General features: G+C 38.4%; 1 protein-coding gene across 1 annotated transcript in view; it reads right to left on the bottom strand.

Annotated features, from left to right (window-relative positions):
* The window catches only part of daam1a (dishevelled associated activator of morphogenesis 1a), a 170,163-nt gene that overhangs the window by 44,747 nt on the left and 108,159 nt on the right, over positions 1-17,257 (bottom strand). The window contains exons 7-19 of the mRNA XM_073039945.1: positions 15,892-15,986; positions 13,749-14,082; positions 12,288-12,398; positions 11,941-12,044; positions 11,791-11,857; positions 11,589-11,706; positions 10,791-10,929; positions 10,609-10,667; positions 10,097-10,284; positions 9,557-9,874; positions 9,182-9,289; positions 7,712-7,741; positions 6,113-6,219 (exon numbers count right to left, since the gene is read on the bottom strand). Of these exons, the coding sequence (XP_072896046.1) occupies positions 6,113-6,219; positions 7,712-7,741; positions 9,182-9,289; positions 9,557-9,874; positions 10,097-10,284; positions 10,609-10,667; positions 10,791-10,929; positions 11,589-11,706; positions 11,791-11,857; positions 11,941-12,044; positions 12,288-12,398; positions 13,749-14,082; positions 15,892-15,986 (1,778 nt within the window). The remainder of the gene's footprint in view (positions 1-6,112; positions 6,220-7,711; positions 7,742-9,181; positions 9,290-9,556; positions 9,875-10,096; positions 10,285-10,608; positions 10,668-10,790; positions 10,930-11,588; positions 11,707-11,790; positions 11,858-11,940; positions 12,045-12,287; positions 12,399-13,748; positions 14,083-15,891; positions 15,987-17,257) is intronic.

Genomic DNA, 17,257 nt, shown 5'->3' with positions numbered 1-17,257 from the left:
GAATGACTTCAAATTGTGCACACAAGGCTATGGAACAATCCCTTTTTTAATAGTTTATATATTCCTTTCCCTCTATCTCAGTGCAGAATAGGCCCTGCCAGTTCTTCGCAGGGCTTCTCAGCTCGGTGGCTTGCATGTGTTGGAAAGGTCAGCAGCTTAACAGCACAGGCAGAACATGGCATAGATGGGTGTTTGCAATTACAAGAAAGAAAATGAAGATTTTGTAAAAGAAATACATAGTTAAGGCAAAACTTGAATCAGTCAGCATTTGCAGTGACATTATTTTGATTTAGTTCACATTGTAGAGACCCAAAGTTGAAGTAACTGTAAAGTTTTTCCTTAATAAATTAAAATATAACATTTTACTGTCCTAGAGCAGTACAGCACAGCAACAAGCCCGTTAGTCCATCTAGTCCATGCTGAACTATTATTCTGCCTGGGTGCATTAGACCTGCACCTTGACCATAGCTTCTCTTAAATGTTTAAATCAAACCTGCATCCACAACTTCTGGTGGCAGCTTGTTCCACAACCTCGCCACTCTCTGAGTGAAGGTCTTCCTCATTTTCCTCTTAAACACCTCATCTTTCAGCCTCACCCAACCTCAGTGGAAAAAAGCTAGCTTGCACTTATCCTATCTATAACCCTCATTTTGCTAATATGAAAAAAAAACACAAAAGCCACACAACCTGAACCAAAATCCAAAAACAAAATTTCAAATCCTAAACATATTGGATACTTGGAGCATCAAACAATCTGCCAGAGTAACTGAGCAGTGACTGTGGGCAGAAAGGAAATGTCAACATTGCAGGTTGAAACACTGCATCAGCACCAAGAATGGAGAGGGGAGATATAAAGAAGAAAAGGTGAGTGGTGAAACAGGGACCAACCAGAATTAATTGGTGAAACAAGGAGGACTGAAGGATAATGGTCAAACAAAGATCCTGGATATCAACATCTCTGAAGATCTATCCTGGGTCCAAAACAATAATGCAATCACAAACAAAGCACGCCAGCAGCTCTAGTTCATTAGGCGTTTGAATAGAGTTGGTATGTCACCAAAGAATCTAGCGAATTTCTACTAGTGTACTATGGAGAGCATTCTGACTGGCTGCATCAGTCTGGTATAGAGGTATCAAAGTACTGGATCAGAAGAAGCTTAGTTTCGTAAATTCAGCTAGCTCCAACATAGGCACTAGTCTCTCCACCATCAGCGGCATCTTCATAAAGCGATGCCTTGATAAGACAGCATCTGTCATAAAAGACCCTCACCACCCAGGATATTCCTCATACCATCAGGGAGGAGGCACAGGAACCTAAAGATGTACACCTAAATGTTTTTGGAACAGCTTCTTCCCCTCCACCATCAGATTTCTGAACAGGCCATGAACCCATGGACACTACCTCACACTTTATATTTCTTCTTGTAATTTGTAGTAATATTTTTATGTATTGTGTGGCACGTGGCCAAGTGGTTAAGGCATTGGACTAGCGATCTGAAGGTCGTGAGTTCAAGCCCTAGCCGAGGCAACGTGTTGTGTCCTTGAGCAAGGCACTTAACCACACACTGCTCCAGTCCACCCAGCTGAAAATGAGTACTGGCAAAAAAATGCTGGGAGTTAACCTCGCGATAGACTGGCGTCCTATTCTGGGGGGGAGTGGGGGGTAGTGTCATACTCTCAGTTGCTTCACGCCACAGAAACTGTCATAAGCACCTCAGGACAGACTTTAACTTTTATGTATTGCACTGTACTGCTGCTGCAAAACAACAAATATCGCAATGTATGTCAGTAATCATACACCTGTTTCTGAGCAGGCCAGGGAAGGGAGAGGGTGGAGAATGACTCAAGTTTTCTTCAGGACATCTTCACACTCTTGAAATGAGGAAACAATGATATTGGGACTCAGCACAAAAAACACAAAGAGAATTGGGTGGTGATGACAAGGGAATGGAAGCCCCCTTATCTGTACATAAGTTTAGCTTTGAAATTCATGAAAATTCTCTGAAAATTTTCCTATTAAAACTATTTCTGATACAGGAACTATAAATATATTTTCTGTGCAGCTGCAAAACTGTTTTAAAGTACCCATGCATAACAGCCAAATCAAAACTTTGGTTTTCAGTCCTTCAGCATGAGGGCTGTTAAGTGTTCTATCTGCAGACTAAGAAACTATTTAACCACTCTGACATTCAGCTCGTGTCCACTGGTCAGATTGTTCTGACATGCTTTCAGGATATTCACTAGCTGTGCTTTACTTTAAATTCTGGAAGGTAAGCAACCAGACGTCGATCTTGTACATTATTGCCCAGCGTTGCATTAAATTCCAGTTAAAATTTGAGTTGCACATGAGACAAGAGAATTATAAAGTAGTCTTGGAAGACAATAATTATCACAAGATCAATAATAATTTTTAAAAACAACAGTTATTTTTTTTCTGGAGATACAAGAGACTAAGTGCTGGAATCCTGAGCAACAAAATTTGCTGGAGGAACTCAGCAGATCAAGCAGCGTCTGTGGGGGAGAACCCTTCATCAGAACATCAAGTTATAATAACTTAACATCGTGATGCATCAGGGAGGGGGAGAGTTACCTGGACACTGTTTCAGGAGGCAGTCACAACCATTAGCTTAAGTACTTCAAATTCAATCTACGGTCAAGGACAAGAGTGGGCGACTGAAGGTGAGGCAGGTGGGGGGGGGGGGGGTGCAACAGGTTGTGCTGGAGGAGTCTCAACCTTTCAGCTTCCCCAACAGGCCTGAGGTTTCTGCTCTCTGTGAGGATGAGAGTGCGAGTTATCGGAAGTATGAGCAACCGAACCACAACACCATGGTTCAGAGAGCTATTCGGGGGTGGGGGGGGGGGGGGGAATGGAGCTGTAATTGGGAATAGTAAAGTTAGGAGAATAGACACAATTCTCTGTTGCAAGGCCCATGAGCGCTGAACGCGGTGTTATCTGCCTGGTGCCAGTGTTCCGACCTGAGAGGAATTTGGAGTCGAATGGAAAGATCCAGTTGTCATGGTCCAGGTGTATATTAACAACAGAGGAAGAACCATGAAAACGGGTTCTGCTGAGGGAATTAAGTTAGGAACTAAATTAAATGGCAAAACCAAAAAAGGTAATAATTAATGGATCGTTCCTTGAGCCACTTGCAAATTGGAACAGGGTTAAAAAGATCAAAGAGTAAAATGCGTGGCTCAAAGACTGGTGAGAGAGAATTGGGACATAAGCTTCATAAGCTGGATTGTCTTCACCTGTTGCTGAACCAGCGCGAGATGAGGAACTGCTGCATGCTTGTTCTTGCAGAAATATAGCTCCACGAAAACATCCCACTCGTCATCAATCTTCAAGCCATGCCACACAGGGACTAGGGCTAATATTATGTTGTGACTGTATTTACTATCTTAACTACTATACATATGCTGTATATATACTGTGTTTTGCACTTTGGTCCTGGAGGAGCACTCTTTAGTGTAGTTTTATACATGTGTATAGTTTTATTTATTTTAGAGATACAGCGTGGAATAGACTCCTCGAGCTGCGTTGCCCCAGCAACCACTGATTCAACCTAGCCTAATCATGGGACAATTCAGAATGAACAATTTACCTAATAACCAGCAAGTCTTTGGACTCTGGGTGAAAACCAGAGAAAACCCACACAACCTACGGGAAGAGTTCCTCACAGATGACATCGGAATTGAACGCTGAACTCCAACACCCCTAGCTGTAACAGTGTTGTACTAACCAACACACGACCATGACACACCAATGACAAATAAACATGAACTTGGAAATAGGCCAGATTTAGCTAATCTCTTACTATCTTTCCTTTCAGTTAGTCCTGATGAAGGGTCTTGGCCCGAAACGTCGACAACGCTTCTCCCTATAGATGCTGCCTGACCTGCTGCGTTCCACCAGCATTTTGTGTGTGTTGCTCAGATTTAGCATAGTTTGCTTAAGGGCAAATCTTGTCTGACAAATCTGCTGGAATTCTTTGAAGAAATACCAAACAGGATGGACAAAGGAGAGTCAGTGAATGTTGTTTACTTGGATTTTCAGAAGGCCTTTGACAAACTGCCATGCGCGAGGCTGCTAAACAAGCTAGAAGCCCATGGTATTACAGGAAAGATACCAGCTTGGATCGAAGATTGGCTGACGGGCAGAGGCAAAGAGTGTGAATAAAGGAAGCCTTTTCTGGTGGGCTGCTGGTAACCACTGGTGTTCCACAGGGGTCTGTGTTGTATCTGTTACTACCCACGTTATATGTTAATGTTCTGCATGATGGAATTAATGTCTTTGTGGCCACGTTTGCAAATGATACAGAGATAGGTGGAGGGACAGGTAGTGTTGAGGAAGCAGGGAGTCTGCAGGAGGACTTAGGCAGAGTAGGAAAATGGACAAAGAAGTGGCAGATGGAATACAGTATAGGGAAGTGTATGGTCATGCATTTGGTAAAAGTAATAAAGTTGTAGACTATTTTCTAAATATGGAACAAATTTAGAAATCACCTGATCAAAGAGACTTGGGTGCAATGATGCAGGATTCCTAAAGGTTAATTTGCAGGTTGAGTCAGTAGTAAGGAAAGCAAGCATTCATTTCAGAGTATAAAAGGATGTCATGCTGAGGCTTCATAAGACATTGGTAAGACCACGTTTGGAGCATTATGAGCAGTTTTAGGCTACCTATCTAAGAAAGGATGTGTGGGCATGGGGGAGGGTCTAGAACTCGCTTATGAGAATGATTCCAGGACTGTAAGGATTAACGTATCAGGAGTGTGTGTGATGGTTCTAGGCCTGTACTCCCTTGAGTTTATAAGAATGAGGGCGTGGGACCTCACTGAAATCTACCAAATATTGAAAGACGTGGTTAGAGTGGACCTGTAGAGGAGGTTTCCAACAGTAGGAGACTCTGGGACCAGAGCTCAACCCTCAGAATACACGAGCGTCCCTTTAAAACTGGGATAGAGAGGATTTCTATAGCCCAAGACTGGCGAATCTGTGGAACTTGTGGCGCCAAGTCATTGGGAATATTTAAAGCAGAAATTGATAGATTCTTCATTAGTAAGGGTGTTACAGGTTATTGTGAGAAATAGCTTTTAAAAAAGGAAAATAAATCAGCCATGATCAAATGGTGGAGTCGACTTGATAGGAGCAGAATTATGCCATTCAACCTTTGTCTTATCATCTACTTCTTCTACATAATTCATATTTAGACTTAAAAAGATTGACACGCACTTCAGCATACACTCAGCCGTGTTTGCACGAACAGAAGAGAAAGAAACTGTCAAACATTTTAAACAAAGATAAACCCTTAATAATATCTTCATGTTGGAACATGAAATAGAAGTTATCCTCAAATTCATGACTGTTATTTATCAGTCAAAAGGATCAGTCAGTTACACAACCATTTAAAAGTTTTAACTTGAACTACAGGCCTCAAAACATTAAAAACTCTTTTTAAAGTATGCCTTCCAAATCAGAGCAGACAATTGAAGCCATTAATTTTTCCCCAGTTTTTACAGTTTGTCCACCCACATGCTCAACATTTCATCATCATAAAGAATATGCTGAACGTGCAAGTTAAACAAATGTACACTTGCCAGCACATTGCATATTACACAAAAAGAGCCAACAATGAAGACAAAACCAGACCATAAAAGTATACAATCTTGTTGAAAGCAATCAGCTGCAGGATCACAAACAATTGATTTCCTCGCTGCAAGCCGGCAGGTCCAGAAAGTAGTAAATGGCAATGAGATTGTGGAGAGGAAAGAAAGTGGAATGTACAGATCCTGCTGTGTTTGGTAATTTAAATCCTTCCAACTAAATGAGGAGAAAATCAACCCCTTTGCATCAACTTGAAAGGCAACTCCAGATGCTGCCATTCCTGTTAATACAAGCAGCTCCAAATGTTGGTCAGGACATGCATTACCAACCACTGTAGGCAATGGCTGTGCTTGTGACACCACAGTTGTCTTTGTATCTACTGCAGTGAACTATTACCTAATGAACATAAGGAACAGATTAGAATCATTGCAAAAATTTAAATGCACAAATCATAAAATAAAATGCAGGATTTTCAAGCTTTCTTGTAATACATGATAAAAACCATTACCTGGATAGAAGAATATTGCAATTCTGTGCTCTTCTCCCATCTATTACAGACAATTCTTTGACTTTCTTGGTAGAATTTAATGTGTCTTCATTAGAATCTGTCTCTTTCTATAGTCCAAAAAACAGGCACATTAGATAACCTGAAGCTACAATGAGAATACTCAATAACCTAATAAAACTCTACTTCATTTAGCATCTGAACCCCAATCTCTAAATGAATGAGGGCAAAATACAGTTACATATTTCTTAATATGTGGATTGATTTATGTAATTCTGAAGGTAAATGTCCTTTCTATGTATAATTCTAAAGGTGAATTTAATCTTCTAAAGATAAAGATGAACCCACTGACCAAAGTATTCTTACTTAGGTAAAACAACTCTCCTGAGCCTCAGTTTAATCTCAAAATAGAGAAATTGGTATAAAATGTAATGTAATAAAATCCACACATGGATCTTTAATGCATGTGATTGCCATAACGTACATAAGCTTTTCTATTACAGGAAATAGGAATGAGTCTACGGTTAAAACTAGCCTTTTCACACAAGCCAATCCATCCCATTATAATATATACATCATTCAAAAATGTCAGTGCTTTACTTCTTTAAACATAATTTGTGTTGTATAAAACTAATCATGAACTACATTTCACATCCTTAAATCTTGGTTTTTGCCTCTCACTTATTTACACCAAAATCAGTTTGGTTTTGTATTTCTAATGCTTGCGAGTTTCGTTTTGGACCATCAAGCATGTTTTATATTTCATGTTACAGACTCGTGTCTAATTAAAAGGTTTATTACCCCTTTATAACTTTATTACAAAGTAGAATTAATCTGAATTATTGTCTTCACTGTGGTAATTCCCAAATTACTTATAAAATCAAACTTCTGAACAATACAATTACAGGTGGCCCCCGTTTTTCGAACGTTCGCTTTGCGATAGCTCGCTGTTACGAAAGACCTTCATTAGTATCTGTTTTTGCTAACCAAAGAAGATTTTCGCTTTTACGAAAAAAAAGCCGCCCACTTTATACATGTGTTTACCCTGAGAAAGACTACCATGACTGTGAAGCCTTGTGCAGGCAGTTCTGTGCGCATGCGTGTATGTGCATATGCGTAGGCATGCCGATTTTGGCTCGCTGTCTTCCCGATTTTGATAAGTGAAACTACACCATACATACAATATTTCTACTTTATATAGGCTGTATATTTGTCATATCATTCCTGCTTTTACTATATATTGGTGTTATTTTAGCTTTTATGTGTTATTTGGTATGATTTGGTAGGTTATTTTTTGGGTCTGGGAACGCTCAAAATTTTTTCCCATATGAATCAATGGTAATTGCTTCTTCACTTTACATTTCAGCTTACAAACGGTTTCATAGGAACGCTCTGCCTTTGGATAGCGGGGGAGACCTGTAGTCACATTTTCTTAAAAATGCAGTAATGTTGATGTGACAGAAATTTACAGCTGAAGATTGTACACAAAACTGTTTAAGTGCTCATCACCTAAACTAACTTTAATATGCATTTTTATCTTTGCCAACATGCTGCAATTTATACAAACAGACTGCTTGCACTTTATTAAAAGCACATGCTTACCTGCTTAGAATGATTGCTCAGATAGAAATCCTGAAGTGCAGGCCAAGGCATGAGGAGGACAACAGGTAGCATCAGTTAATGGCAATGAAAAAATTGCAGTACAGAAATTGTTGCAAAGTGGCAAACAAAATAGACACAGCACGACTGCATAAGTAAATTTTCAAAATTAGAAGTGATTGGAGACACACCAGCATCAAGCAAGAATGCTATTTGCAAAAATTAACCCTTTCACCATAACAAGGAAACATATTTTGGCTAAATGTCAGATTCATATGGAACTTGATAATAATATCAAAATTATCAAGTAACCTTAAAATAATCTGCTTGCAGTATGCCAAAATGGGTAGCAAACTGCAATGATCTTAGAAAAAAGACTGAACTGTCAATACTCCACTGAGATTGCTGGAGTAAGATTTAGTTGAAGTTTTAACACAGGTCCCTGCAGCTGAAAGGGTTCAAAGCATCATAGGCGATCAATCTGTAATGCTTCGCATTATAATGCAAAAGCTGTGACATGCAAATCAGTGTCAATTTAACAAACCATATTAACATGTCAGTATATGCTGACAGGTGATACACATAAACAGCTTCAAAATAGAAGAAAATAATTTGCTTGAAATTCAAAGTGAGCAAAATTAGGAAAAAAGGCTAGAACGAAGAACAGTACTTGGCCCATTGTCTCAGTGCCTTCTCTTTGCTGGAGCAGCCAAAAGTTGGCTTGATTTCACTGCAACTTACTTCACTTTTCCCATAAATACTACAAATAATTTCTGCTACAAATGCGTTATTCACTTTCTCCTTCACCAGTGAGGACCTGCTATTAATTATTCCGCAGTGCCTCAATATACACAAAAGTCTTTCAAATGCACCCAATCAAAATAATTTAGCCACAGATTAGCTTCATTTGTCACATGTACATGAAAATGTTCAGTAAAATGTGTTGTTTGCAACTAATCAAATCAGAGAGGATTGTGCTGGGTTCAGCTTTCAAGTGTTGGCATGCTTCTGGTTACTAACCCTAACTGTATGTCTTTGGAAGGTGGCGGGAAACCAGAGCACCCTGAGGAAACTCGCATGGTTACATGGAGAAAGTACAGACTCCTTACAGACAAAGGCAGGAATCGAACCTTGACTGCTGATCACTGGCGATGTAAAGCAATTTTGTTACCATGCCGCTCTATTTACAAAACCCTCTGCTGAATCCTCTGATTGCCTTTATACTGCACTGGAAATAGTGTCAGATTCTCAGTAATAAATTGCATTATTGGTTTGCTGAATTTAGATCATCCAAGCCAAGTTCTTGCAGAAAGTTTTGCATGTTTCTGAATACTACAGTATTATTTGGAATACCGTGAATAACTTGTGCAGGTTTCTTCATTGTGAAAATGACTAAATATTACTGAATTCAGAGGAATTGCTCTGTTTTCTTGCTAAGATATTCAAATTGTAGAGTGACTTCACTTAAATTACCTGTTGCCTTTGGTATGCAGAGAACGTCTTTTCAAGATCTTCTAAGTCAAGTACTTTAAAAACCTTCATATCATCAATATCCCTCCAGATAGTTTCTTCAAGTTTATTCTATTAGTAAATCAAAAAGAAAATCTTTTAGCTGAGATAACCAGTTCAAAATGCAGATTAATATTAAACAATATTTACAAGTTAAGAGAATCCATTTCTTTTAAATTATTAACTGGAAATCCATTACAAACTCAATCTCAGTCTTAATTAGTATGGACAATAATAAACTTTAATTACAAAAACAATTTAGAAAAATCTCCCTTGAGGTTATTTTTTTTTTAAATGGTCTTTTCCTGTTACTTGTACCATTAGTCTTGTTGAACTCACCTCTGGTAACTTGGACCAGTTGAAGGATTTCAAAGCATTTGCTGGTTGTGGAATATTTTTCTTTCTGTGTCCTGAACCCAAAGGGGCTCCTGGAGGAGGTAGAATACCACCCATTGGTGGCAAACCTGGAGGTGGAGGCGGTCCACCAGGAGGTGGGGGTGGAGGAGGTATTGGCAGCCCACCCATTGATGGAAGAAGGGGAGGAGCAGGAGGAGGAGCAGGCCCGCTGCCTGAAGCAAGTGCGGAGGAAGACAGTGGTCCACCAGGGGCTCCAGGTGGTGAAAGGGGGCCGCCCGGAACAGCAGCAAAACTTGCTCTCTATAATCAAAATAAAATTGTAAAGAAAACGGTAATTAGATTAATTCCAGATACTCTGACAAAATTTGCAACAGAGAAAACAAGACTGTATTAATATATTTGTGTTTTTTTAAATCACTATGGTCCAAAGAAATGTGATTTTTCAGTAACATGTACTTATGCAAATTCTTCGTTAAATTTTACAAGAAGCTGCAAAGCATGTTTAACTAAACGTGAACTTGCATTGCTGAGATCCTGGATCTGGGCCGCAAGATCAGCTGCCTGTTTCTTAGCAGCTTTGTGCTCCTGAGATTCCTTTTCCAGTTTTTCTTTCATTTTATTCAGTGTTTGCATCATCTCCTCCTTTTCCTGTGTCTTCGCTTCACACTCCCTTTCTTTCTTCTCCAGCTTTTGTTGTAGCTCATTGTGCTCTGCAAACGGAGATACATCGGCAATAAAAGCAGTGCATAACCTCCCCTTCAAACAATGGCTGCTATTAATTTGCAGGGATCAGGGCAATTCCCTCCCCTGTTAACATCACATGGATTCTGATTTTGGGTGCTTTCCACCAACTTGTGCAGTAAGAAATCCAAAATGCAAGTACTACAGTGCATTCTCCACCCAAAATTTAGTACAACAGTAGAGGGGGGATAAAACTGGTAATGGGATAGAGCTGGGGGTGAAGGAAGAACATCTAAAGGCTAGGCAAAACTATTTCACATACACAATATCAGAGCCAAAGAGACAGACCACACCTTTTCGCATTTTTTCTGCTTGTTCCTTCCACTGTTTGACCTCATTTTCATTAACCAACCTGTGTGTGTTGAAGATCAAATTCAAAGGAAAAAAAAGTGATATTTAGTAAACAATGTCTGAGCTCAAAGTACCTATTAGTATAATCTTATGACCAATCACTCCACAGAAGAAATGGACTTACATTCTAACAACATTCTTCACGTTAAAATTTTCTAGAGGGGTAACATCAGGATCGTGCCCTTTATCATTCTGTAAAACTATCTGTTGCAATATCCGGTCCAGCAGTAGCCAATATTGTACAGTGTTTCCACTTCGCTTATCTGGGAGAAAAGGCAGAGAGAACTATTAAAGTTGAAACAGAGTATCAGTTGATGATGCAGCAAATACAAACGTTTGTACACAAACCCAGTCTGGCTAGCTCCATTGGTAGAGCCAAAGGATCCTGATTTCTGGAAGATAGTGGGTGCAGCTTTCTAAGGGGGAAGTGTCAAATACTTAAGGGCATGGCTTTAAGGTGAGAAGGGGAAAGATTAAAGGAGATTTACAAAGCAAGTTGTTTTCTAACTCACCTCCAACCCCGCGCACCCCCCCCCCACACACACACACAAAGTGTGGAAGATGTAACACACTGCAGCATGAAATGACAGAAGCAGATACAGTATAGGATTTTTAAGAGGCATTAAAACAGACATGTGGACCGGCTGGAAATAGAGGCATTGTATTTAGAACATGTACAGGCAGTTTGAATTGTCAGAGTTAGTAGGTAGTAGGCATGTTATATTGACAACACATGTGGGCCTCCTCCTGCACATCTCTAGGTTGTGTTGGTCATTGATGCAAACTACAGATTTCATGATGTGTTTTAATGTACACGTGACAAATAAAGCTAATCTTTAATCTTTATTTTCCTTCATTTTACTCACTCATTACTTGGAAATTCAATAACATTCTGCTACACCAAGCTCTAGATGGTACTCACATGGCATCTGTAGCCAATGGTGGAGAATTGACATAAAGTGCGGGTATGCGTCTGTATAGCTGATCTTTTTCTTGACCAGTTCAAATACCTGGGTAGCACTTTTCGTGTCGATGTGCACCTGAAGAATATCAGCAGATTAATAAAACATAGTTTGCACAATATTCAACATTAACAACACACCAGCAGAAACTGATCTACTCACCATATCAAATCTTTTTGCTAGTTCCATTTCATCCTCATTTCGCAGCATCTCAAAAAAATCTAAATGCCTAACAAATCATTAAAAATTAGCTTCAAAACCATCATCAGCAAATCTTCAGTAAGTAAAATTGATTATATAAGATATGCTCACCTATCTAAAGTTGCATTTTCATGTTCACGTAATTTGTCAATAACAGGTTGTATACCTAACATCAAAAATTCGTATCGGAGATGTACTCTAAAATCAAGACTTTCCTATTGGAACAAAATAAAGAATACAATTTCAAGTTTGTTTTTTTCTCTCTCAGAGTTCAACATTTAAAAAGCTACATTCTGAAGGGACGAAATCGATCGAACACAGAAATGCAGTACAGGTAGATTACAAGTTGGTGTTCACCAAACACTGTCTCACTTCACTATGGATAGCAAAACGGTCTATTGATTTGTACCACTAGCAATAACCCATCACTCTTGATTAGCTGAGTAGAAATTTCCTACCTCTCCTGAACCTTGACTTAGGACAGCATTAATGAAAGACATGACAGCAGTTTTAAGGTTCACTTCATCCCTGTATCTTCCTGTATTTCTGTCCAAATCATTGATGAGAGACTGAAATAAAGAAGAGGTGCCGTTTTTGATTTTGTATAATCATAAAGGATCTATTGTTTCTCAAAGAATTTATCTTAATTATCTGAAAGCAAAAATTGAATTAACATGTTATCAAGAAAATTCTCCCATTACTAAATGATAGGTAATCCTCAGAATAATATAAATACTGTTATATCACAGAAATTATGTGTATTAATAGATGAGAATGAATTTATAAGAAAAAGAAACACTAACTAAATGGCGCCAGATTGCAGAGGGATCTAAATGCCCTAGTGCAGGATTTTGAAGACGTGCAGGTACAGCAAGTAAATAAAGCTAACCACAAACATTAAATCAGACCACACTGCCTCTTGAGCCTGCTCTATTATTTCATAAAATTAAATGTGGTCTGACTGCAGTCCCAGTTCTGGTTTCCCATGAATCCACAGTCACCTATTACCTTCTGCTTAACATATATCTATCCACATTGGTCTTAAAATACTCAGGATTCAAATCAAGGATTCTGATGAAGAACAGCAGAAACAAAACTCCACCTTCACTCAAGTGAGACAGTGTTGGTGTCAGATTTGTTAACCTTTTCTTTATAAATCTAGAATGGGCTGGCTGTCTTATGAGGAAATGTTGGACTGGCTAGATTTGCATCATTGCTCTATAGTGAAATAATGGATGATTCTACAACAATTTCTGTCCAATTTTGAATATTTGGTTTGAGATTGCACGATATTCCAGCCTAAATCTTGAGGGTCATAAATATTCTGAATTCTCCTCCTCAAACACAGTGGAAATAGAATATTTCAATACTTTGAAACTAATGATAAACAGGCAGGATACAGTCATATAAGATGGTGCTTTCTGTGTCAAGGTTTTTCTGAAGTTATCAGAGATAGATTAGCATAACATAATTTGCACAACATTCAGCAGCAACAACACACCAAGCTATCAGGTGGCCGTCCCTTGCCCATATTTATGAGCTCATGAACTACAATTTTAAAAAATGAAGATAATGGTTAGAAGCTGACAAGTCATTTTGCCTCGCTGAATGAGCGAGGCAGTAATAAAAAGGTTATTCCCTCAAAGAAGGGATCACTAGCACACAGATAGGGCTTACCAAGTTTTCATCTGTTTATATTCTACAAAGATAACACACCTATGCTACATCTGGCTGCCAACATACTGAAAAATAGCTAGACAGAAAAGTGTGTTATGGGAAAAATACTTTTATTCTATTACTCCTCGCATCCTTACTTTAGCAGAGATATATCCTCAGATTTTTACATGCATTAACTTTTCACTAATTGAACAAAATACATTCTTTCAGTTTGCAGTTCACAATCAGCATGCAGACAGTACCTGGAAACGTGTTCTTTCACTTGCATATTTCTGGTAGTGCAGCATTGCTTCCAGTACCTTCTTATGACCGCCTGGCACTAGACACACAGCACCCAAAATTTCCAAGACTGCTACTTTAGTCTTTATATTTTCTGTTGTAAGACTTTGGGCTATTACATTAATACTCTCTACATGGGCCAAAACATGAGCTCTGCCCTGTGAGTTATTCATTAGTGCTTTAATACAACCTATCAGAGAAGTATGTATTCGAGATTCTGAAGTTTCATAGTCCATACTTTTCAGAAAGTTGAGAATACACGTTAACCCATCCAAGTCAATGAATCTGGTAACAAACCTGCCAAATGGAAGAACATTGCAATTCAAAATGATTAAAGAATATTCTCTTTTGAGTCTACACAATTTAAATAAATACACTTAATTGTCTCTCTGTTCAGAAGGATGACAAAACTTGCCTCCTAGGAAATATTTATAAGGTGGCCCTGACACAACTGAGATTTGGGTCATGTTCATTTGCCTTTGCTGAACTCACAAATCACTACCCAACAATTTGAGATACAAAATAAACTTGATTTTTTAAAATTCACATTTCTTGACATCTGTGCAGATGACGCAGCTTCATATGAGGAAAATTGAGATATGGCTCAATTTCTAGAAACACTAACCTGAGACACAGGAGGCTCACAACTTGTGGGAAGAATGGGAGCAAAGAAACTGATAAAAATTCATTCACAATTAAGGAACTGAGAATTTCAGTGAAATTTAGGGACAATGCAATCAATCTACTTTAAGCTTTTATAAAATCCAGTCACTGATCTCAGCCAAGCTACCTAATAAGATCTTCAGAATGTGTTTCACTGATTGATTAGTTTTATACTAAGTGAATAACTATAGTTTCAGAATAAGGAGGCAACCTTTCAGATACAGATGAGCAGAAATTTCTCATCTCATAGGATCATGAATCTTTGGAGATCTCTCATAAAAAGCTATGGAGGCAGAATTATTGAATGTGTATTCAAGGTAAATTCTAATACCCATTTCAACTATAGGGAGTCAATGAATTCAAAGAAAGAGAAGGAAACTGGTGTTAAGGCCAAAGCAGATTCAGCAATGATCTTGCTGCATATCAGAGCATTCTTGAAGAGTCACCTGGCCAATTATCTCTAATATTTCTTTTGTTCTTACATCATTTTAGAACCTTAAGAAACACATAGAACTATAGAACACTACAGCACAGAAACAGGCCTTTTGACCCTTCTTGGCTGTACCAAACCATTTTTCTGCCTAGTCCCACTGACCTGCACCCGGGCCATATCCTTCCATAGACCTCTCATACATGTACCTGTACAAGTTTTTCTTAAATGTTAAAAGTGAGCCTGCATTTACCACTTCATCTGGCAGCTCATTCCACACTCCCACCACTCTCTGTGTGAAGAAGCCCCCCCTAATGTTCCCTTTAAACATTTCCCCCTTCACCCTTAACCCATGTCCTCTAGTTTTTTTCTCCCCTAGCCTCAGTGTTTTTCCACTGCCTTCTTGCATTCTGTCTATACCTATCATAATTTTATATACCTCTATCAAATCTCCCCTCATTCTTCTACGCTCCAGGGAATAAAGTCCTAACCTATTCAAGCTTTCTCTGCTGCTCAGTTTCTCAAGTCCCGGCAACATCCTTGTAAACCTTCTCTGCACTCTTTCAACCTTATTAATATCCTTCCTGTAATTCAGTGACCAAAACTGCACACAATACTCCAAATTCGGCCTCACCAATGCCTTATACAACCTCACCATAACATTCCAACTCTTACACTCAATACTTTGATTTATAAAGGCCAATGTACCAAAAGCTCTCCTTACGACCCTATCCACCTGTGACGCCACTTTTAGGGAATTTTGTATTATCCATTAAAAAGGGAAAATTAGCAAAACGTTAATTTAGAGAATTGACGTTCAATGCCTATGGATATCATTTGATGTAATTAAAACATTGTTTTCAATAAGTTTCCATTATAATTAATAACATACACCTTGAGGTTCTAAGGTTATAAGAACACAAGAGGCAGGTGCAAGAAGACTGACACCATGACTCTGAAATTCAGCAAGATCAATGCTTTAATATCAAGGGATAAGATCAAGAATAGTTTGCCTCATGGGTTGTGTTCTTAATGCAGTCTTCAAGCTCTCAATGGTTTTATTCCTTTCTTCCTCATCTTCTTTTTCCAAGGCCAAGAGCGATTTTCTCTAAAAATAAAAGGAAAATAAAAATCAGCTCACCAATTACTACTTTTACTAATAGAGTATGAGATGTGTAGTATATAGTGTTTCATGTGCAGAAAGACACCATTTTCTCCAACATTTAACATGGGCTTTAAAAGGCTACAATTGAAGACAATTCCTGCAATAGACCCACTTCTTTCTAAATAATGATAACGCATCAATGTGAATAACTCAAGGAGTTGATAAATGGATATCGGATTAAAATAACCATTGCTAACATATGGAAGATCTAATGACGCACATCAAAATTATTCTATTATTTAATTAACAATGCCTGTTGTGGAAAAGAAAAATAACAAACCAATGTAATTAAATTGTCATCTGTTGAAAGAAAAAAAATCATATTGAATGGTAGTTGACACTCCCCCAAAAAAATTATGCATGCAAGGTAGTCAAATAAGTGAGTACTGCACATATGTATTTAGTGTGCTAATTATTTGTTCTTGGCAAAATAAGAAGAGGAATAACTACTTCACCAATCCTGCTCAATGCAGTTCTACTCAATTTACTGATTTTATTTCAAACATCTGTTAATATTCTGACTTAAAATGAGGTTCTGTTGATTATATATTCTACTGGAAATTTCCACAAATCCAATATTCCCAATATTCAGAATTTTGGATTTCCACCAACCTTGGGTGTTGATTGAAGTCCAGATTGTTAGCCAATTTATTCCTTGATGTCTAGCTTTAATTTTAAAATGTGCAAATGCAACCATCATTCTATATTCACCACCATGGGAAACAATTCCTCTGTTCCTGCTCGATCAAACACCATTTCCTCACTTTAACCACCTCCATTAAAAACATCTCAAATTCCTAACATGCTTACTTCACATTGGTCATAATTGAACACTGGCTTTATTCTCATGAACACATCGAATAGTAAGTACTGAGGAGTGCTTTAGAAGAAAGAATCCGGGAATAAAGGTCCATAATTCATTGAAAGTGGCATCACCGGTAGATAGGGTCGTAAAGAAAGCTTTTGGCACACTGGCCTTCATAAAGCAGTGTTGAGTTCAGGAGATGGAATGATATGTTGGAATTATACAAGATGTTGGTGAAGCCTAGCTTGGAGTATCGTGTGCAGTTTTAGTCACGTACCTACAGGAAGGATATAAATAAGGTTGAAATACTACAGAGAAAATTTACAAGGACGTTGCTGGGACTGGCAGACCTGAGTTATAAGGAAAGATTGAACAGGTTAGGATGTTAGTCCCTGGAATGTAAAAATTT

Source organism: Hemitrygon akajei, chromosome 3, assembly GCF_048418815.1.
Source record: "Hemitrygon akajei chromosome 3, sHemAka1.3, whole genome shotgun sequence".
Lineage (NCBI taxonomy): Eukaryota > Metazoa > Chordata > Chondrichthyes > Myliobatiformes > Dasyatidae > Hemitrygon > Hemitrygon akajei.
This window is presented reverse-complemented; position numbering and strand designations above follow the sequence as displayed.